The sequence below is a fragment of the Stegostoma tigrinum genome, chromosome 15 (genome assembly GCF_030684315.1).
Source record: "Stegostoma tigrinum isolate sSteTig4 chromosome 15, sSteTig4.hap1, whole genome shotgun sequence".
NCBI lineage: Eukaryota > Metazoa > Chordata > Chondrichthyes > Orectolobiformes > Stegostomatidae > Stegostoma > Stegostoma tigrinum.
This window is the reverse complement of record NC_081368.1, coordinates 20,522,496-20,539,689: the sequence shown is the minus strand read 5'-3', so window position 1 is coordinate 20,539,689 and position 17,194 is coordinate 20,522,496. Positions and strand designations below refer to the sequence as shown.

Sequence of the window (17,194 nt, the reverse complement as noted above, 5' to 3'; positions counted from 1 at the left end):
CTTCCTGACTACTGCTAGGCAGCCTATACATAACTTCCTTCAGGTCTTTGCTGCTTTGCGGTTCTTCTCTTTTTTGCGGTTTCTCAACTCTATCCATATAGATTTGTATACTTTCAGTATGTATTACTTTTTGCTGTTGGTTTAATTTCATTTCTTAGCAAGATAACCCTGCCTCCTACCCATCTGTCTGTCCTTTTGATAGGCTCCATATCCTAGGATTTTTAGTTCCCAACCCTGGTCCCCTTGCAGCTATGTCTTTGTGACACCCACAATATCATACTGACCAATTCCAATCTGTGCTACAAGTTCATTTACCTTTTTTTTGTACATTGCATGCATTTAAGTACACCGCCCCCTCAGTCCTGTGTTTTCATTCTTATTCTGGAAACTTTAATAACTTCTGCTGAGCCCTCCCTTCACTTCTGTCTCCTATCCCTCCCTCAACATTTTCCATGCAACACAACCCACCTCACCTGCTCTGCCACTATGTAGTTCAAAGCCGCATCCACAGCCGTAGTCGTGCGATTCGTCAAGATTCTAGTCCCAGTATGAGTCCGGTATAACCCATCCCTATCAGAACACCTTCCTCCTTCCCCAGTACTGTAGCCGATGTCCCACAAATTCAATCTGTTTCTCCCACATCAATCTTCGAGCCACATGTTTACTTCTTTGGTCTTGGTGACCCTATGCCTAATTTTCTTGTGGCTCAGGTAATAATCTGGAGATTACCACCTTTTTGGTTCTGCTTTCTAATTTAGCCCCTAACTGTTCATATTCCCTCAGAGCTTCTTCTTACCTATATCATTGGTACATACGTTGACCATGATATGGATTTGTTTCTCTTCCCTGAAAGTTTTTCTGCAGCCCATATGAGATATCCTGAACCCAGGCACCAGATAGGTAACACAGCCTTCAGGACCCTCAATCCTGGTACAGTGTCTATTCCCCTGACTATACGATCCCTGATAACAGTTACATTTCTTATTTTTCTGTTTGAATGGCTCCTTCGACTATGTTGCAATGGTCAGTTTCCTCATCCCTCGAAGGTCACTCTCGTCCACACGGAGAAAAACTTTGACACCTGTTAGATAAGCATGAAGGCTGAGTCTCCTTCAGCACTATTTCCTGGATCCCTTGACCTGCCTTGCTCGGTTGCAATCTTCTGTCCCTGACCGCTGACTGAATTAGAGGTAGTTAATCTAAAAGGTATGACAGACTCCTAAAACAACAGCATTCAGATCACTCTTTCCCCCTCCCTGATATGATAAAGTGTTCAAAGTTGAGAGTCCAGCTCATCAAGCACCAGCAGTTTCTGCAGATGTAGTTACTATGAACGACAGTGGGGTCCACCAGCTTCCACATCACACAGGTACAACACATCGCCTGGCCCTATATTTCTATTTAACTGATTCTTAATTTGATTTTTTTTAAAAATTCCTACTGATTGCTTAATTTTTAATGTGTAAATGTTGCCCTTATTTACCTTCAATCAGGAAGTAATTTGTAATAATCAAGTTCGTAGCAGTTATCAACCAATGAACTTGCAGGTTTTCCTGCGGCGGCATTCTTTTGTTTGTTTTGGGTTCCCAATCCTGAGCTTCAATTTATTCTGTAAAAGACCTTACAAACTACGAACCAAAAATGCAAACAAAAAGAAAACACCTCTTCCCCTCTGCACTCTGCACTGCCTCAAAATTCGCTGAACTATATACTCACTCAGTTGTGTCTCACTCCAGATGTGATCTCTCCTTCCTGACCATGCACAGTGTGTTTTCAACAGGTCCTTTTTTTAAATAGAGCAGAGGTAAACTGAGATGTTTAACGTTAGTTCAGCTTCAGTAGTAAGCAATCCTACTGAGGTCCTATTTAGGCTTGAGGTTAAGCCAATGATAATCATTCCTCGTCAACTAACTTCTTAATTTTTTTAACTAGATGGCTGAATTCTAAGCTTTTTAAAAAGTCTAAAAAGTGGGAAGAAAGCAAATTATCAGAGCAAAAGGCTAATTGAAGAAATGCTTGCTTTGATTTTAAAGTCCTACTTATGGACTTGAACACCTGTATTATATAAGTCAGAAACAATTTCTACAGATGTTTAGCCTGTCTTCTACATGAAGATCAAAGGTACAACTATATAATGTTTAACTGTTATTAATTGCCAACATAATGTGTTTATATTTTGTCTGTTTTAATACATCTTACTGCTAAAATATTCATTTCAACAATTTCAGGACTTTACATACTTTTATTTACAATGATAAAACTATACTTCAGCAGAAATTGAAATTTAGGGATGGAGGTGATGATGTGGTGCAGGATTAGTCCTTAACTTGTTGAATGAAGACTGTTATATATACTATTCTGTGTGTTGGCATGTTTAGAAATAGATAGCTCTGCTATGTCATGGAAATAAGAGAAAAAAAAATTAGTAGATAACTTAGTGGTTTACTAAATTTTTTACTTGGAGACCTGAAAGTTGCAGGGTGCTTCCTTCTCCAATGAAGTATAAACTGCTAAAGGTTAGTGAGCAGCTACAGCAAGTAATTTGGAAAGTTAACAATGTTGTTATTTATTATGAGTCAAATTGAATGAAAATACAAGGATGTTATGCTTCAATTGTATCGAGCAGTAGTGTGCTCACATCTAAGGTACAGTGTACATTGTTGGCCTCCTTATTTATAGAAGGATGCAGGTGCATTGGAAGTCATTCACAGAAGGCTTACTAGACTAATATCTAGAATTGTTTCATCTGGACTTTACAGAAGTAAGAGATAAGACTGGATCATGAGATTCTAAGGTGTTTGACAGGGTCAGTGTGAAAAAGCTTCCTCTTGTGGAAGAATCTAGGCATTGGGCGGGGTGGGGGGGTGGTCACTGTTTCAAAATGAGCAGTAACTCATTTAAGACAAGGAGAATTCACCCCCCCCCCCCCCCCCCCCACCCCGAGATGGTTGTGATGGTGGAAGCAGAGATCTTGTACTTTTAAGGCAGAGGTAGATAGTCTTGATAAGTCAAAGAATGAAAGGCTGTTGAGGATGAGCGGTGGAGTGATCAAATCAGCCATGACATTTGTTGCAAGGCAGAGAAGGCTCAAGGGGCTGAGTAGCCCCCAGGGAGACAATGGTGTAGTGGTATTATCGGTAGATCTATTAATCCAGAAACTCAGCTCATGTTCTGGGGAGTTGGGCTCGAATCCTGTCAGGGCAGATGATAGAATTTTAATTCATAATGTTTGGAAATGTTGATGGCACATAAGGGGTATGATCGAGAAGTTTTCAGACGGCATGAAGATAGATAAGGTGGTGAAAAGGATCAGGATAGCCTTAAATTATAGGAGGATATCAATGGACTGGCCAGGTGGACAGAGCAGCGACAAATGGGGAAAGTGAGATGTAATTTGCTTGGAAACTGCTAACAAGGCAAAGGGCTACACTATGAATGTTAGGACCTTTACCATATCTATAGATCCTGAAGGTTGCAAAGGTAATTAAGGTGGCTAAGAATACATATGGGATGCTTTGTTTATTAGGCGAGGCATCGAATTGTGAGCTGGCAGGTTATGGTGGAACTGTGTAAAACACTGTTTAGGCTACAGTTGAAATGGTGCGTGCTGTTTTTGTCACCACATAATAGGTGTGATTTCATTGTGCAAGAAAAGTTGCAGAGGAGATTTACCAGGATACAGATTGCTCAGGCCCTAAAGCCCTATGATGAAAGGCTGAGTAGGCTGGGTTTGCTTTCAATGGAGCAGCAAATGTTCAAAGAGGAGTTAATATAGTTGTAGTGGTTATAGAATGTGGTGGGGATAAATATGATTAATGAAGGCAACTTTCCATTAGTAGAGGGGTCAATAAATGGTGCATAGATTTAAGGTAAGAGGTAGAAGACCAAAAGGAGAGTTGAGACTTTTTTTGGTAGAGTGGTGGGAGTCTGGAATTTATTGCCTAAAACTGTAGCTTAGTTAGAAAGCCTCAATATTTAAGCAGTATTTAGATACTCTCTCACATTTCTGAGCCAAGATCTAGAAAATAGGATTAGCATAGTCAGATTTTTGATCAGTGTGGACATATGGGCCAAATGGCCATATTTTTGTGCTTTAAACAGAGTCTGTGGACAAATGTGTGTGGAACAGCTAGAGTAGTTGGGGGCAAAGATAATAAGGTGTTCCGTGTGAGTGAGTAAGTAGTATAGAGGGCGCTTGGTGTTAGTAGCATGGATGCGGTTTGGGCTTGGGGAGACCAAATGACCAAAAGATGTTGCATGCAAATTTGAAAATAGTGGACTATGAGTCTTGGTGGGAGATGGCTGTAATAGCAGAGAGAGAGAGTAAGTATACCGTCACAAAGAGGTGGTGGTGGTCATACCTTGGCAGAATTCAGAAGGTTATTGACCTTCTTACACACTCGGCCAAATGGCCGAGACTGCACTGAGCTGGATGGTAACCTCAGACCTGGCTGCCAAGGTCTGGTGTTACTGCCTCCAGTGCCAGTCTTGTCTCTGTAACAAGCAATCCAACAGGACCTCCAGGTGCTTGCTCATAAAGCAGGTGGCTAATTTCCCTTCACCTGCCAAGCCTGGGGAAAATGCCATCAACCATGCATGGTGGTTATGGACTGATGTACAAGCCTAGATGTGCAGTGGTCTTTTGAAGATGGTGCTAGCACCAGGGTTGTTAGTCTATTCAAAGTTCTCTGGGTGCAATGACTGATAGTTTGGCTGGTATCAGATGAGAGGGATACCATGAAGATTTATGTAATTACTGCATTGGATTTATGGACATTTGTGTGAGACAACTTGCTCGGTCTCACAGAGCCTCCATGAAACTCTTTTATTAGTCTGTATCAAATGGCAAATTAAAATATATAGGGCACTGCAGAACGTTTGAGTATTTTTCAGTGTTCCTTTTTAAATTGAAAATGTATTATTTTTATAATTTTACAATTGGAGATAATGGGAACTGCAGATGCTGGAGGATTCAAGATAACAAAGTGTGGAGCTGGATGAACACAGCAAGCCAGGCAGCATCTTAGGAGCACAAAAGCTGAGGTTTCGGGCCTAGACCCTTCTTTTCTGATGAAGGGTCTAGGCCCGAAATGTCAGCTTTTGTGCTCCTAAGATGCTGCTTGGCCTGCTGTGTTCATCCAGCTTCACACTTTGATACATTTTCAATGTTTGATTGGGAATTATGTAACTATGGGCTTTTCAATTGTTGAAAGGGAAAGGCAAAAACACCCATACACATTAAACTAAATTGCCTTTTATCTTATTTGTTATGATTAAACAATTCCTTGGTGATTGTAGGAGAGGGAGATGAAGAGGTTTAGGGAGGAATTCAAGAGTGTGAAGACTAGGTGTTTAATGAAATGGCAACCAGGGTGTGACAAAATAGACAAAAAGTGTTCTAGTGTAAATGTACCAGTGCGGGCGGTTAAAGTAGTGAACTGGGTGGTTGCAGGAGGCAAGGTCTTGAACATAGTTTTGCAAATTAATAACACTTATAAGTTTGAGACAATTGGTCAGCAAGGTGAAGGAACCACAGGTGATTGGAATTGAAACAGGATAGGACACCAGAAGTTATGGATGGACTGAGGTGTATTGAGACCAGAGGTTGCAAGGTTGACTGAGAACATTGTTTCCTTCAGACTAGATTATTTCAAAGGGGTAAATGAATATTTAACATCATAATAGAGACACAATGTTATGGATGAGGAACTAATCAGCATTTTTGATAGAGAATGAGAGATCAGCAGTTCAACTGTTGTAAATCTGTTGTTAAAAACAAACTGGAAGAACTGCAGGTACTGGAAGTCTGAAACAAAAATAGACATTGCTAGAATGTATCAGCAAGTCTGGCAACATCTGTGGAGAGAAATCAGAGTTAATGTTCTGAATCTAGTGACACTTAAGGACATAAATCTGTTGTGAAGAGCAGCTGAATTTGAGAGGGTTGCAGGTGAATAGTAAAATCAGCAGGAAAGGTATAGAGATTGCATTGGAAGTCGAAAACATTTTTTTCCTCTCCCACAATCTTTAGTTGGTGGCATCGTTGTTCATCCAGAACTGCTGAGCTAGTAATTTTTACTATATAGGCAAATAATGAGTCAAGAATGGTCGCACAGAGGTCTGTATTCAAGCAGAAGCAGACCGTGTCTTTCATTGACTTGATCAAGGAAAAGCATGGGACAAGAATAGCCCTTGAGGCATTGGCGCAGCGGCATGAAGCCAGACAGTATGTTCTGGTCACAGTTGGTTATGTAAAACTACTGTTTGTGTTAACTGTTCATAACTCCTTTGAGAAATTGTATTGTGTACTGCAGAGGTACTGAAGTCCACCGCATGTGGCACTAAGATCTGGAGTTCAGGTTTGAGTGTGTGTACTATTCATGTGGATGCAGTGTTATAATTGGCTTTAATGTGAATATATTTGGTAGAAAATCAAATATGCCTTTTCCACCCTTGATCAGTGTGGATTTTATGCCTTTCAAGCTCAAGAAGTCTGCTGATACTGTCCAAGGTTTTGTCTGTAAGCTTTGAGGTTGAAAAATTGTTTCTGATGCCCATAATTTTTGAGTAATATTTAATACCATTAGGAAAGAACCAGGACTGAGAATGTAAGCGTAAAACATTTTGGGATAAGTGTGTGACAATACTATTTCTTTGAGAGGCAGATTTTGTCCTTTCTCTTATTTGAAGAGAAGTTTTAAAACAGAGGTACAAAGTTGTCTATTTGAATCCAATTAAGTAACAATAGAAGCCACAAGAATGCGTGGGATCAAGCTCCCTGAGACCAGGAATTCTAATTTTAGTTTTTCTGCAGCAGTTGCTAGAGTCTTGAAGTTGGGTTTGGAAGCTGAAATACATCTCTTCTTGCTACTTTCTTTCTGTTTTCTCTCGATTGTTTTTCTTTCTGATTGTCTCAGGCAATTCTCCAATCTATTTTACAGAATTTCCCTTTGCCAAGGGTGTGGTTATGGGATGTTGCTATATTGGAACAGTTACTGTTTAGTAGTTAAATAATCAATTATTTTGTTACATTTTCCAGTAGAGTTAGGTTATTCCAAATTCTTCTTTTGTTGTACTTTAACAATAGTGCATGAATAATAAGTGTGTTTTGCTTCAAATATGGTTGTTTGACCAGTTGATTTGCATTCAGAATGCAACTCCTGGCACTTGGCTTTAAAATAATAAAACATTAGGGTGTAAGCTTTTTCAATATATTTTGAGTTCAGTCTGGTCCATAACAGGGGTAGCTAGATATTTTCTAATCAATCTGTTTTGGAGGATATTTTTAATCACAAGTTTTTGAGGCATGTGCAACTTGAACCCAGTATCCTGGCTCAGGTGAAGTGTAAATATGTTGTGTCAGGGATAAGAGGTGTTTATACCTAATAGTAATCGTATAATTGTAAAGGCTTGGAAAAAGTTATCCTGGGTCACGAGTGTGTATCACTTCCAAGCTAGTTTCATAACATGGGAAAATAATGTAAATGCTCTGCTTCAAAAGAAGGCAAGTATTTTCTGTTCTTTAACACAAGTAACATTTTGCAAAAACTCATTTTTGGAAATAAAACAAAGAACAGACTGCACTTACTGAGCAGCGCTTTGTAATCACTCTCTTGCCCAATTTGCGTTGGAAGAATATTACTCTTATTTTAGATTTTCATGGATTGGTCATACCTGGAATATGTTTTATGTTCAAATCAGACTAGAATATTGAATTGAACAAGGCAGAGTTTTCTACTGTACTTACATTTTTAGTATTAAATTTTAACTATGTAAATATTCTGTTTCCTGCAGACTAAATACATCAACGTGGTTTAAATCCGTGTCCACAGAGGAAAGGGCTGAATGCACCTTTTTTCCATGGTACCTACCATGCAGTTTTAGAACTCGCTAGATGGAATTGGTACTGTCTGAAACAGTCACCTTATTGCAAGAATACACACAGACCTACTTCCCGTGAGGACCAGTGGGAAAAGCCAACATGAATCTCAACAGAAACACAAATTGCTGCCTTTTTGGTACTTCCTTCAACAAAGACACCACTTCCTGCAAGTTTCAGCTGAGCAAAAAAGAAAAAGAGCCATAGCTAAAGTGAACCAATTTACTGAAGTGTTTTCAATTCAGTTGCATGTAAACAAGTAACATTTAAATGTTTTTTCCAGTACAGCTGTTCATAAAAATATCTGCTAAAAATCATCTTTAAAATGTTCCCCAGGTCAAACAATGAGCTTTTATTTTGACTAGTGCTATAAAGGTAATCAATTGGTGTCACTGCTACCCAACCCTGATGGAGCATGAAAAGTGTTTCACAAGTGGTTTGTATACAATGTTGCAACCAATCACGGAACATCTCTGTCCCATGGCATACTTTTAAATATATCCTGTTTCGCTCTGTATCCAGATTGAAGTATTTTGAAGTGGTAGCAATTTTAAAATTAACCCTTACAAAGGACTAGTGGGTTTACTAGTCCTTTAAATACCTGTATTGCACATTGGTTTTCCAAATGTGGGGTAATTGAGCAGAGCCCTGGAGCATTTAACCAGCTTTTGAGAAGGGTGTACATAGTCCATTGCATTCTTTAACTTGTGGTAAGTTTCAAGCGGTCATGTTACAATTGTGAGGCCAGCAGCCAAGTTGGCCAAATTGTGAAACCTCTAGTGTGAATACAGCATAGGCTGACATAAAGTTTACATTTTTACAGGCCAGTTACCGTCTCCACAAGGTTTCAAATGACAAAAAGTATTGGTATTCAAGTTTCATTTATTAAATATTTTGACACGTTCACTGCCGGTTATGCCTTGGTGAACTTCATTTTACAAGATACTTATTTTCTGTTTAAGAAGCTACTTCATTTTGCATTAAAAACCAAGTTTGTTGGGTCCTGATCTACATTATGTAAATGCAAATGAAAATCCACTTTGTGTTCCCAACTACCCAGCACCTCACAGGTAGAACTTATCCTGACTTGGATATACAAATTTTATTCTCCCAGAAGTGATCATTTGAACATGGCTTTAAAGTTTGAACATTAACGATTAGTGTTCGTTGGAGTTGTCCTTTGTAGGGTTAATTAACTTTTGTGACACATTGTATTTGTGATTTCATTGATACATCTCCATGTCCTCTTCTGCTCAGCTGCAGAGTGAACGATGCCAAAAATCCATCAATATGATTTTTCTTTTCCATGTCCCCTTCATTCTGTTTGCCCACAATGTACATCTCAAAGACTAAATTCGATCTGTGTGAGAGATGCCATTTTTGTTTTTTTGTCAGAAACAGTAGCTAGCCATTTTAAAGGTGCATTTTCTTTTACATTGGGTGTAGTTTTGGGCAGCTGAAGCTGCAGAAAATACTTCTGTATGTTTAAAACTAAAAGATGTGAGAAGACTTGAGCATTTATTTGTATGTATTCTGAGAAAGGAATAGTACAGATTAAGTACTTGTGCACAATGGACTATATTTATTCTAGATAAGGGAAATTAATTTTGGCTGCAAGTAAAATTTCACCCAAATTCTGTTGTAGCTTTCAAATACCGCTTAAGAAAGCACATCAGCAGTGCCCAAGTTTAATTGAAACACAAGTTAAGTGGACTGTTCTGAATTGAATCGTAAATGATGTGCTATGTCCAATACAGAAAATCCCACTTTTTAAAACCTGTGTTTTTCAGAAGGTACTAGATGTTGCTTATTTGGTTCATAACTTGTAAAATATTTCATGTCACATTTAATAGATCTATTTTGAGTTAATGACTTAAAAATTGTTTTCCTATCACTCATGCTCCTGTATCATTGAGACATGATGATTATTTCTATGAAGATCATGGAGTACGGTGCTGCCCTTAAGTAGTGTGTTGAACTATAAGGAAATATGAAATCCCCTGGCTGCTTTTCAAAGGTACGCTAGTGTTCATATGTAAGCAATCAGTAAAGCTCCCACCAAGTACAAGTTAATCCATGCTGTTGGGTGTAGTATTCATTTTGCACCGTTATTTGTAAACTTCTAGTTTATATGTACAAAAATCATGCAGCATTTTAAGTGTGGTTTCTGTAAAATTGTATGAAAACTTTGAAAATCAAATTAATCCAAGTTCTCAAAAGCTACAGGGCTAGATGTTAACAGAGCCAGTCTGTTTCCAAAGGGTTTTAAAATGGTGGATGGGACATTTTAGATATTCTCAGTCTGGTAGTTTTATTGGTACAGGATTCACTACCAACCTTGACTGGCTGCATTGAAAGCATAGACATTTTTCTCATCCTCCTCCACCCCAGCCGACACGTTTGAAATTTTTTCCATGAAGTTGGGCTAGTTTCTCAAGGACATATGGTTCTCGGCCCGTTAGTGGAACTGTTAAACCATAATCTGGATTCTGGAATTGTTTTGAAAGGTATGATTTGAAGGTCTTACCCATGTTTCCTCTGCATTCTGCACACTCATCTGGAAAAATGGATTCCTGGCCATTTGTTCATGATAATACAGTTGATAGATGGCTGCATTATGAATGCCTAGCTGAATTTAAGGCTTAGTATTTGATTAGTTCAGCAGCAGTCTGTTTTCACAGGTGGAAGTGGAGTCTGCTTTGATTAAAAGAAAGAACAAGTTGGCTTTCTTTTGAATTATTTCTTTCAATATTTGTTTATTTGGATAAAGTGAGCTGTTATTGCTATTTGTAAGCACAACAATTTTTTTCAAAGCAGATTTCTGAATGGGTGCTTTTTGTTACAGTGTACTTTAAAACGTACCATTCTATGTCTCATTAGTTCTGTAGTGTGTACTGAGTGAGTGGGCATGGAGGATATGGGGTCACATGGCAAAGTCAGGGGGAGAACTGGAGGGCTGAAGTAATTTTGGATAAAATGATATCCCAGTGAAGCAAGGTGAGCCTTCTAAACAGCCGGCTTCCAAAGGGATAGATCTGACTCACCCTGCCCCAACCTCCCTATAATGAAAATTGTGGTGAATGACTCATTTTAAAGACACCTTTTTTGAGTTGGGAAAGCTTAATGGAAATCTGACTCTTGGTTTCACAAAGTCTGATATGCATCAAATAAATACTTCTCCATAAGCAAACTACTGAAATACTGGAAATCTGAAATACCTGCAAATTCTGAAACAGCAGGTCTGACAACATCTGCAGATATAGAAACGCAGTTAACATTTCAGATTGTGACACTTCAATCCAACTACGAAAGTTTGAACTCTCAAACTTTGAAGTGATATGGGAGAAAGGTGGGAAATTTCAAAAGACTAGGCCTATTTACAAGAAACTAATTAGAGAATTCATGCAACAACGCTGAAACAATAGGTTATAGGGGAAGATAAGCACATTCATAGAGAAGGAACCACATGAGAAGAATATGGAATATAACCCTGACTCCCATTTTGTTTCCTTTATTTTGCTAGTGTCAAATCTCCTCTTCTTGTTTTCAGTCATACCTCTTCACTATCCTGCAATTTGCCACTGATCTGGATCCATCTTTTTGTTCCATTACCACTCCCTTTGGTTCTTCCCCAGAAATATTTTTGGCACTCGATCTTCTACCTTTCTACCTTATCACAGACATTCCTTTTTTTGGTTATTTTCCTACTTTTCCCCGTTTCATCTAGTAAAAGCTCTTGCAGTTGTAGGAATTCCTAGCTCTGATGAACGGCTATAATCTGAAGCATTAACTTAGTTGCCGTTTCCACAGATACTGCCAGACCTACTGAATGTTTCCAAGATTTTCTGTTTGAACGCCACATTCAGTTGTTTGTATCATAATCTTTGCTGTCAGTAGGCTATTTTCATTTTCAAATACTGTTCAGTTATACTGAACGCCAATCCTACTTGGGAGAGGAGGACATACAACGGAGGGTTTGAGATGCTGACTACTCATGGTGAAAGATAAGTCAGTTTATCATGCCACAGAGTTATAGGAACTTAGTTTGCTTATCTTTTTAACATTGTATATCCCCCGATTTACCCACCAAGTTCCACTGGAGGCTCATGGTCTTGCTGTCAGATGCTGTGTTGAATGCCTGGTAAACTGAATCACTTCCCCCTGATGTAGAGGAAGGCAGAAGTGGAAATCTGTTGGGTTCTTTTTGCACCTTAGAAATATATAATGCATGCATTTTTCCTGCTTGCTTGCTCCCTTTATTTAAGAATAGTAGTTAGGAAGGAAGATAATATTTATTTAAATTTATGTAGAAAACTATTTGGGTGATTGGCAAGGGATTAAGTAACTGGTTTCTATTCCATTTGCATGCAGAGAATTGGCTATCTTAATTTATCTACCTTTATTTCACTAGTTACAGTAATTGTTCAGACTGTATTGGTAGCCTGATATCTATTGAGACAAGTTAACCAGTTTGGTGGCTTTCTGTCATGAGGCATGTTTCAAAATACCATAATAAATTTTGATGCAACAATATTTATTGCAAGAGATACTCTCAAATAAGTAATCATTAAAGTGAAATGGTTTCTTCAGCCAATCAACTCTACTGTCACCAATTTCTAATGGTATTTTGGCTACACTTTCTGAATTATTTTAAAGGTGCACCCGTCTCTTCCCCAATTTCAGTACTCGCATTGTAATAAGTTTTCATGTGGGGATACTTTCAGAAATATTTAACTATTTTCACCTTCCTCTGATTATTATTATAACATCCTATTAAAGTTTTCTGTACCAAGCTTTACAGTTTAAATGGGAATGCACTCTTCGAATGAGTACTCTGGCGTCTTTATTATGTTCAGTGATTTTAAAATTCTCTTTTCAGGATTTCTTTGAGATGGCTTATATCTCTTACATTTCATTGAAATTGGCACATGTGAATGATTAAAGCAGATGATTTTAATGTATCTATTTTCTAACATTGGTGATTATGTGAACTCAAACTGATTGCTGCTGATCATACCTTTTACAGTCAGTAGGTGGAATAGTCTGAAAGCAGGTTAATTGCAGCAACTTCTCCATTAGGAAATTTGGATATTTCAAGCAATTTCCTTGGCCTGTGTTACACTGCCAGTCTGCACGATTCTTTTAAATTCACATCATTGTAATTAAAAAAAAAAATCACTTACTACAAATCATAAACAGCACGACTGTTGAAAGAAACAAAATTATGTCTCGGCCACAACTTGGAATAGAAAGTTGATCACCGACCACTTTTCCAATTTGAGCTTCTACCCTATTAAAAATGTTGTAAAGATGATATGCATCAATAAGGAATTCATATTATTGTATATTAAATGTGGCCCACGTTTAATTGACCAGTGAGGGTGATATCATACTTGAGAAAAGTTTCAATACTGCAGTACCCTGACACTTTTGTTTACTTTCTTAAACTCCTAGCCACACATGATGTATGCACTAAATAATTTTGAGACTGCGATGAGGCTGCATGATAGAGACAGACCTATGTTCTTGAGAGGTAATAAAGCTGGTTGTTATAATTAGAAAGTAGAGCAACAAAGTTGATTGTTATTTTCTCTGCATCACGTTACTGGTAACTTCTGCAAAAATATATTGGTACAAATAACTATAGTAGACTTGTACCCAGATAATGTAGTTCTGTGGTTTGTACCAGTAACTGCAGATGGTACCAGTAGTAACAAAGGTACGAAAATACGTGCTGGCTTCGTAACACAGACAACACTGTGTGAAATGCAGTAGATACACATTCTAGATATTGACCCATCCCAATGAGTACTTTGTGATTCAGTGATAATTATAGACACCAGATACTGCATGAATCTGGACTAGTAGAGATAGGAATACCACACTGTTAAGAGATCTTTACTGGTTTTCAAAAAAATAGTTGGAGGGTGATTCATGGGGTTCACGCTACACGTTCACTGTAAGCCCACAATAGTTCTAACTTGAGGATTTTGAAACCTATATAGTCTCCTAAATTTAGTATAGCTAGAGATAACATACTGGTACCAGTAGGTACTGAATGAAAAATGTAGCAGATCTATCTAGACTGATACATTTTGGTACTAATTTTTATTTTGGTTCTTTTTGATAGTTAAGAAATAGTCAACGTACGCTGAAACAGGACTACCAGCATCATCATGCAGTTTAGCTAATAATCACCTAGGTACTGAAGGCTACTAGTGTACGAAACTGAGCACTGACTACCTGTGTTATGATTTTATACAGTAACCTCAAAAGCCAACTTGTGGCTAAATGGGTATGGCATACACAATATGCAATTTTTTTCTTGATCTATTTGTAGCTTATGAGTTACTAAATTATTCAGTATTGTGCTGGAAGTCTATTTCTGGATAAGAATTTACATATCATTTGATAGGTACAGAAGAAATTATTTCGTAAAAGAAAATTAGTAGTGGAAGGCAACGTGAAAACAAATGAGGGCAGGTACCTGCATAGATGTTAAGGGAAAAAGTGTAAATGAAGAAGTTGGTTTGATTGGACTTTGATAAATATTTTGTATCTTTTTTTCATATTGATCAGTAGCTCTCAAAATTGTGCATGAAAAAGAAACTTTCATTGTCCCTTTTCTTTCCATTATGTTGGAAATTATACATACACTATGGAAAAGCAAGTGGGAGATATGGAGAGGAATGAAGTACAAATCTCAGTAATCACCAGGTCATTATTCATAAGTGATTCACAAAATTACTGTCACTGCTACAAAAAACACTTATTAAGGGGGAAAAAAAGGATAATTACGAACTATTGGCAGAGGTGGAAGTGGAGAATTCCTTTCCACAATTCCACACGCAGGTACCTTTCCTCATCTCATGCAAAGTAAAAGTTGCATCTTCCAGACAATAGTATGCTGCTGTATAATAAAGAAAAACAAAGGTGGAACAATTATATTCCTTCTGTAAATTAATTTGACAAATGGACATAGTTTTTTTGGCTGTACAGAGAAGCAGACGGTTGATGCTCTATATATTGCAGTTCCTGCACCACACATGACAGAAGGTTTAAAATATCTAATTTTATCTTGCTGTGTCTTCCACTGTAAATATTGTTTAGCAGTTAAATGTTAATCCACCATGTATGTGAATGGGAGACTGGCTTAGAGTTCTGTATAGTGTTTATATTTATCACAAATGCTTTCCATAGAGCTACATGCAATAAAATTGTGTTCATGTTATTGCCAATTGACCATGTTTTGTTCATTTTTACATTTTCACCGTTTCCACAGTTGAAGGTGAGAAGGGGTAACTTCACTCAAACCCCTCATGATAAGGAGTCAACCGTAACAGTTTGTACAATGGGTAGCTCTGAATAGCCTTCAGTATGCCCTGATCAGGTGTTAATATCCATCCTTTATTTGTTTCATAGCAAAAACCTCTCCGTCTCTGACATAGTTGGGGTCAAAACTTTCATTTTATGATGCAATTGTGTATTGCATTGAAATTTCATATGTCTGGATTTAACGCAACAAAGTTCTAAATATTCTGCAGCAAAATAACATGCAAAAAGAAATGGGCATTCCTGTATTGGTCATTTTCACTATCTGGGCATTAGACTGGTTTCTCTGCCACGTTATGATAAAACTAGGGATTAGAAAACAGCCACTGAGTCTGCTTCATCATTCAATGTGATTATAGCTGATCCAACTCCACTCTTCTGCCTTATTCAGTGTAACTCTTGATTCCCTTTCTGATTTAAAAAAAAATCTGCCTGTACCTGAATTTAACTAATGATCTCTCCTCTACAGCCCTCTTTGGTAAAAAAATTCACAAAATCACTACTGCTGAGAAGAAATTCTTCCTCATGGTCTTAAATGGACAACACCTTTTTCGGAAATTACGTCCTCCGGTTTTAGATTCTCCCTCAAGAGAAAATAATGTTCTGCATTGACTCTGTCAAGTCCCGTAAGAATTTTGTAAGCTTTGGGATGCTTGTGTTTAATTCTCCAATAGCAACAGAGCCAGCCTCCACTCTTAAGACTGCCCTCCATATCTGAGATCAGACTGGAGAATGTTTTCTGGACTGCCTCTAATATTATATCTTGCCTTAGATAAGGAATTATTCAGTGTTCCAATGCTGACTGGTGTGGTGTATAAGTTTAGCCAGACCTCCTTGGTTTTTATACTCCATTCTCTTAAAGGCCAACATTTCACTTAGTTTCCCTATTATCTGCTGAACTTGTACATAACCTTTTTGTGTTTTATGCACATGTCCCTACCAGCTTTGTACAACAAGTCTATCATCTCCATATTTTGATGCTCCCGTCCACAGCAATACCTTTTACTCTTACTCTTACATTGCAAACATTTCTGTCAGCTATTGTTCCCATCTTCATTACCCCAAGTTCATGAGGTGCAAATGTGAACATTTGCTACAAAACTGGCTTGTCTATTCATTGGTCTTAAGCTGACTGGTGCCAGTCCATCTAAAGATGAAACATCAGAAATAAATGCATGGCTTAAGTAGTGACAATAGAGTGCATAATAGTGATTTGCAGTAGAAAATTCCTATTTGTGTCAGTTATGTGATCACAGTGGGTGGTGGCAATATACAAATGACTTCTGCAGTGGTGACCAAGCAGATTTAACCACATATTATAGTACTGCTAAAGGTTCAAAACAATTCTTCCTAAATATTTAAGAAGTTGAGTTGAAGCATTTCTTGCACGGTATCATTTTGTAGCATGCCATTTGTGTTTATAGAACTGGTGTTTATAATCGCATAATTTCTCCTTGGCTTGTAGGAGAACGCACAGTAACAGCATGCTATCTAACAAACTTGGTTACCATCAAGGAACTGGTGTAATTTCCTGTAGAGACAAACGTCTTCTTTGTTTTAATACAAGCAGCAGGGTGAAGACTGGCCTCAAGTTCTGGAGAAACTGAAGTTACAACATCCTTTTTTCCTGCCTTCCACAGACAGCAATTGAACAAATAAAAGTCACAAAATCACTGGTTTGCTGACCTAAGCTGTTAGAAACCGGTCAGCTCCACAGCTTCAATTTTGATTTTAGTTTTTAAAAAAGAAGTTATCTTTCTTTGCATCCTAATCTTTAAGTCACATCCTATATAATTGATAGATTACCACAATCATTTGTCATTCTTCTGCATAGCCTTTTCTTTGTGTTAGTGACTCGCCTCATCTGGTTTTATTCCTAACCAATTATAGCCATAGAATCTCAGGCAAAAACTTTCTACGCCCACATTATTTTCTCTGATGTCTTTCTCCACACCTTGTCCCTCCTTCAAAAAAAATATAATT

At 37.9% G+C, this 17,194-nt stretch overlaps 1 protein-coding gene across 1 annotated transcript in view; it reads left to right on the top strand.

Annotated features, from left to right (window-relative positions):
- The window catches only part of LOC125458607 (insulin receptor substrate 2-A-like), a 73,540-nt gene extending 58,434 nt beyond the window's left edge, over nt 1-15,106 (top strand). Inside the window, exon 2 of the mRNA XM_048544016.2 lies at nt 7,795-15,106. Coding sequence (XP_048399973.1) covers nt 7,795-7,799 — 5 coding nt within the window. The 3' untranslated portion in view covers nt 7,800-15,106. The remainder of the gene's footprint in view (nt 1-7,794) is intronic.
- The last annotated feature ends 2,088 nt before the right edge of the window (nt 15,107-17,194 follow it).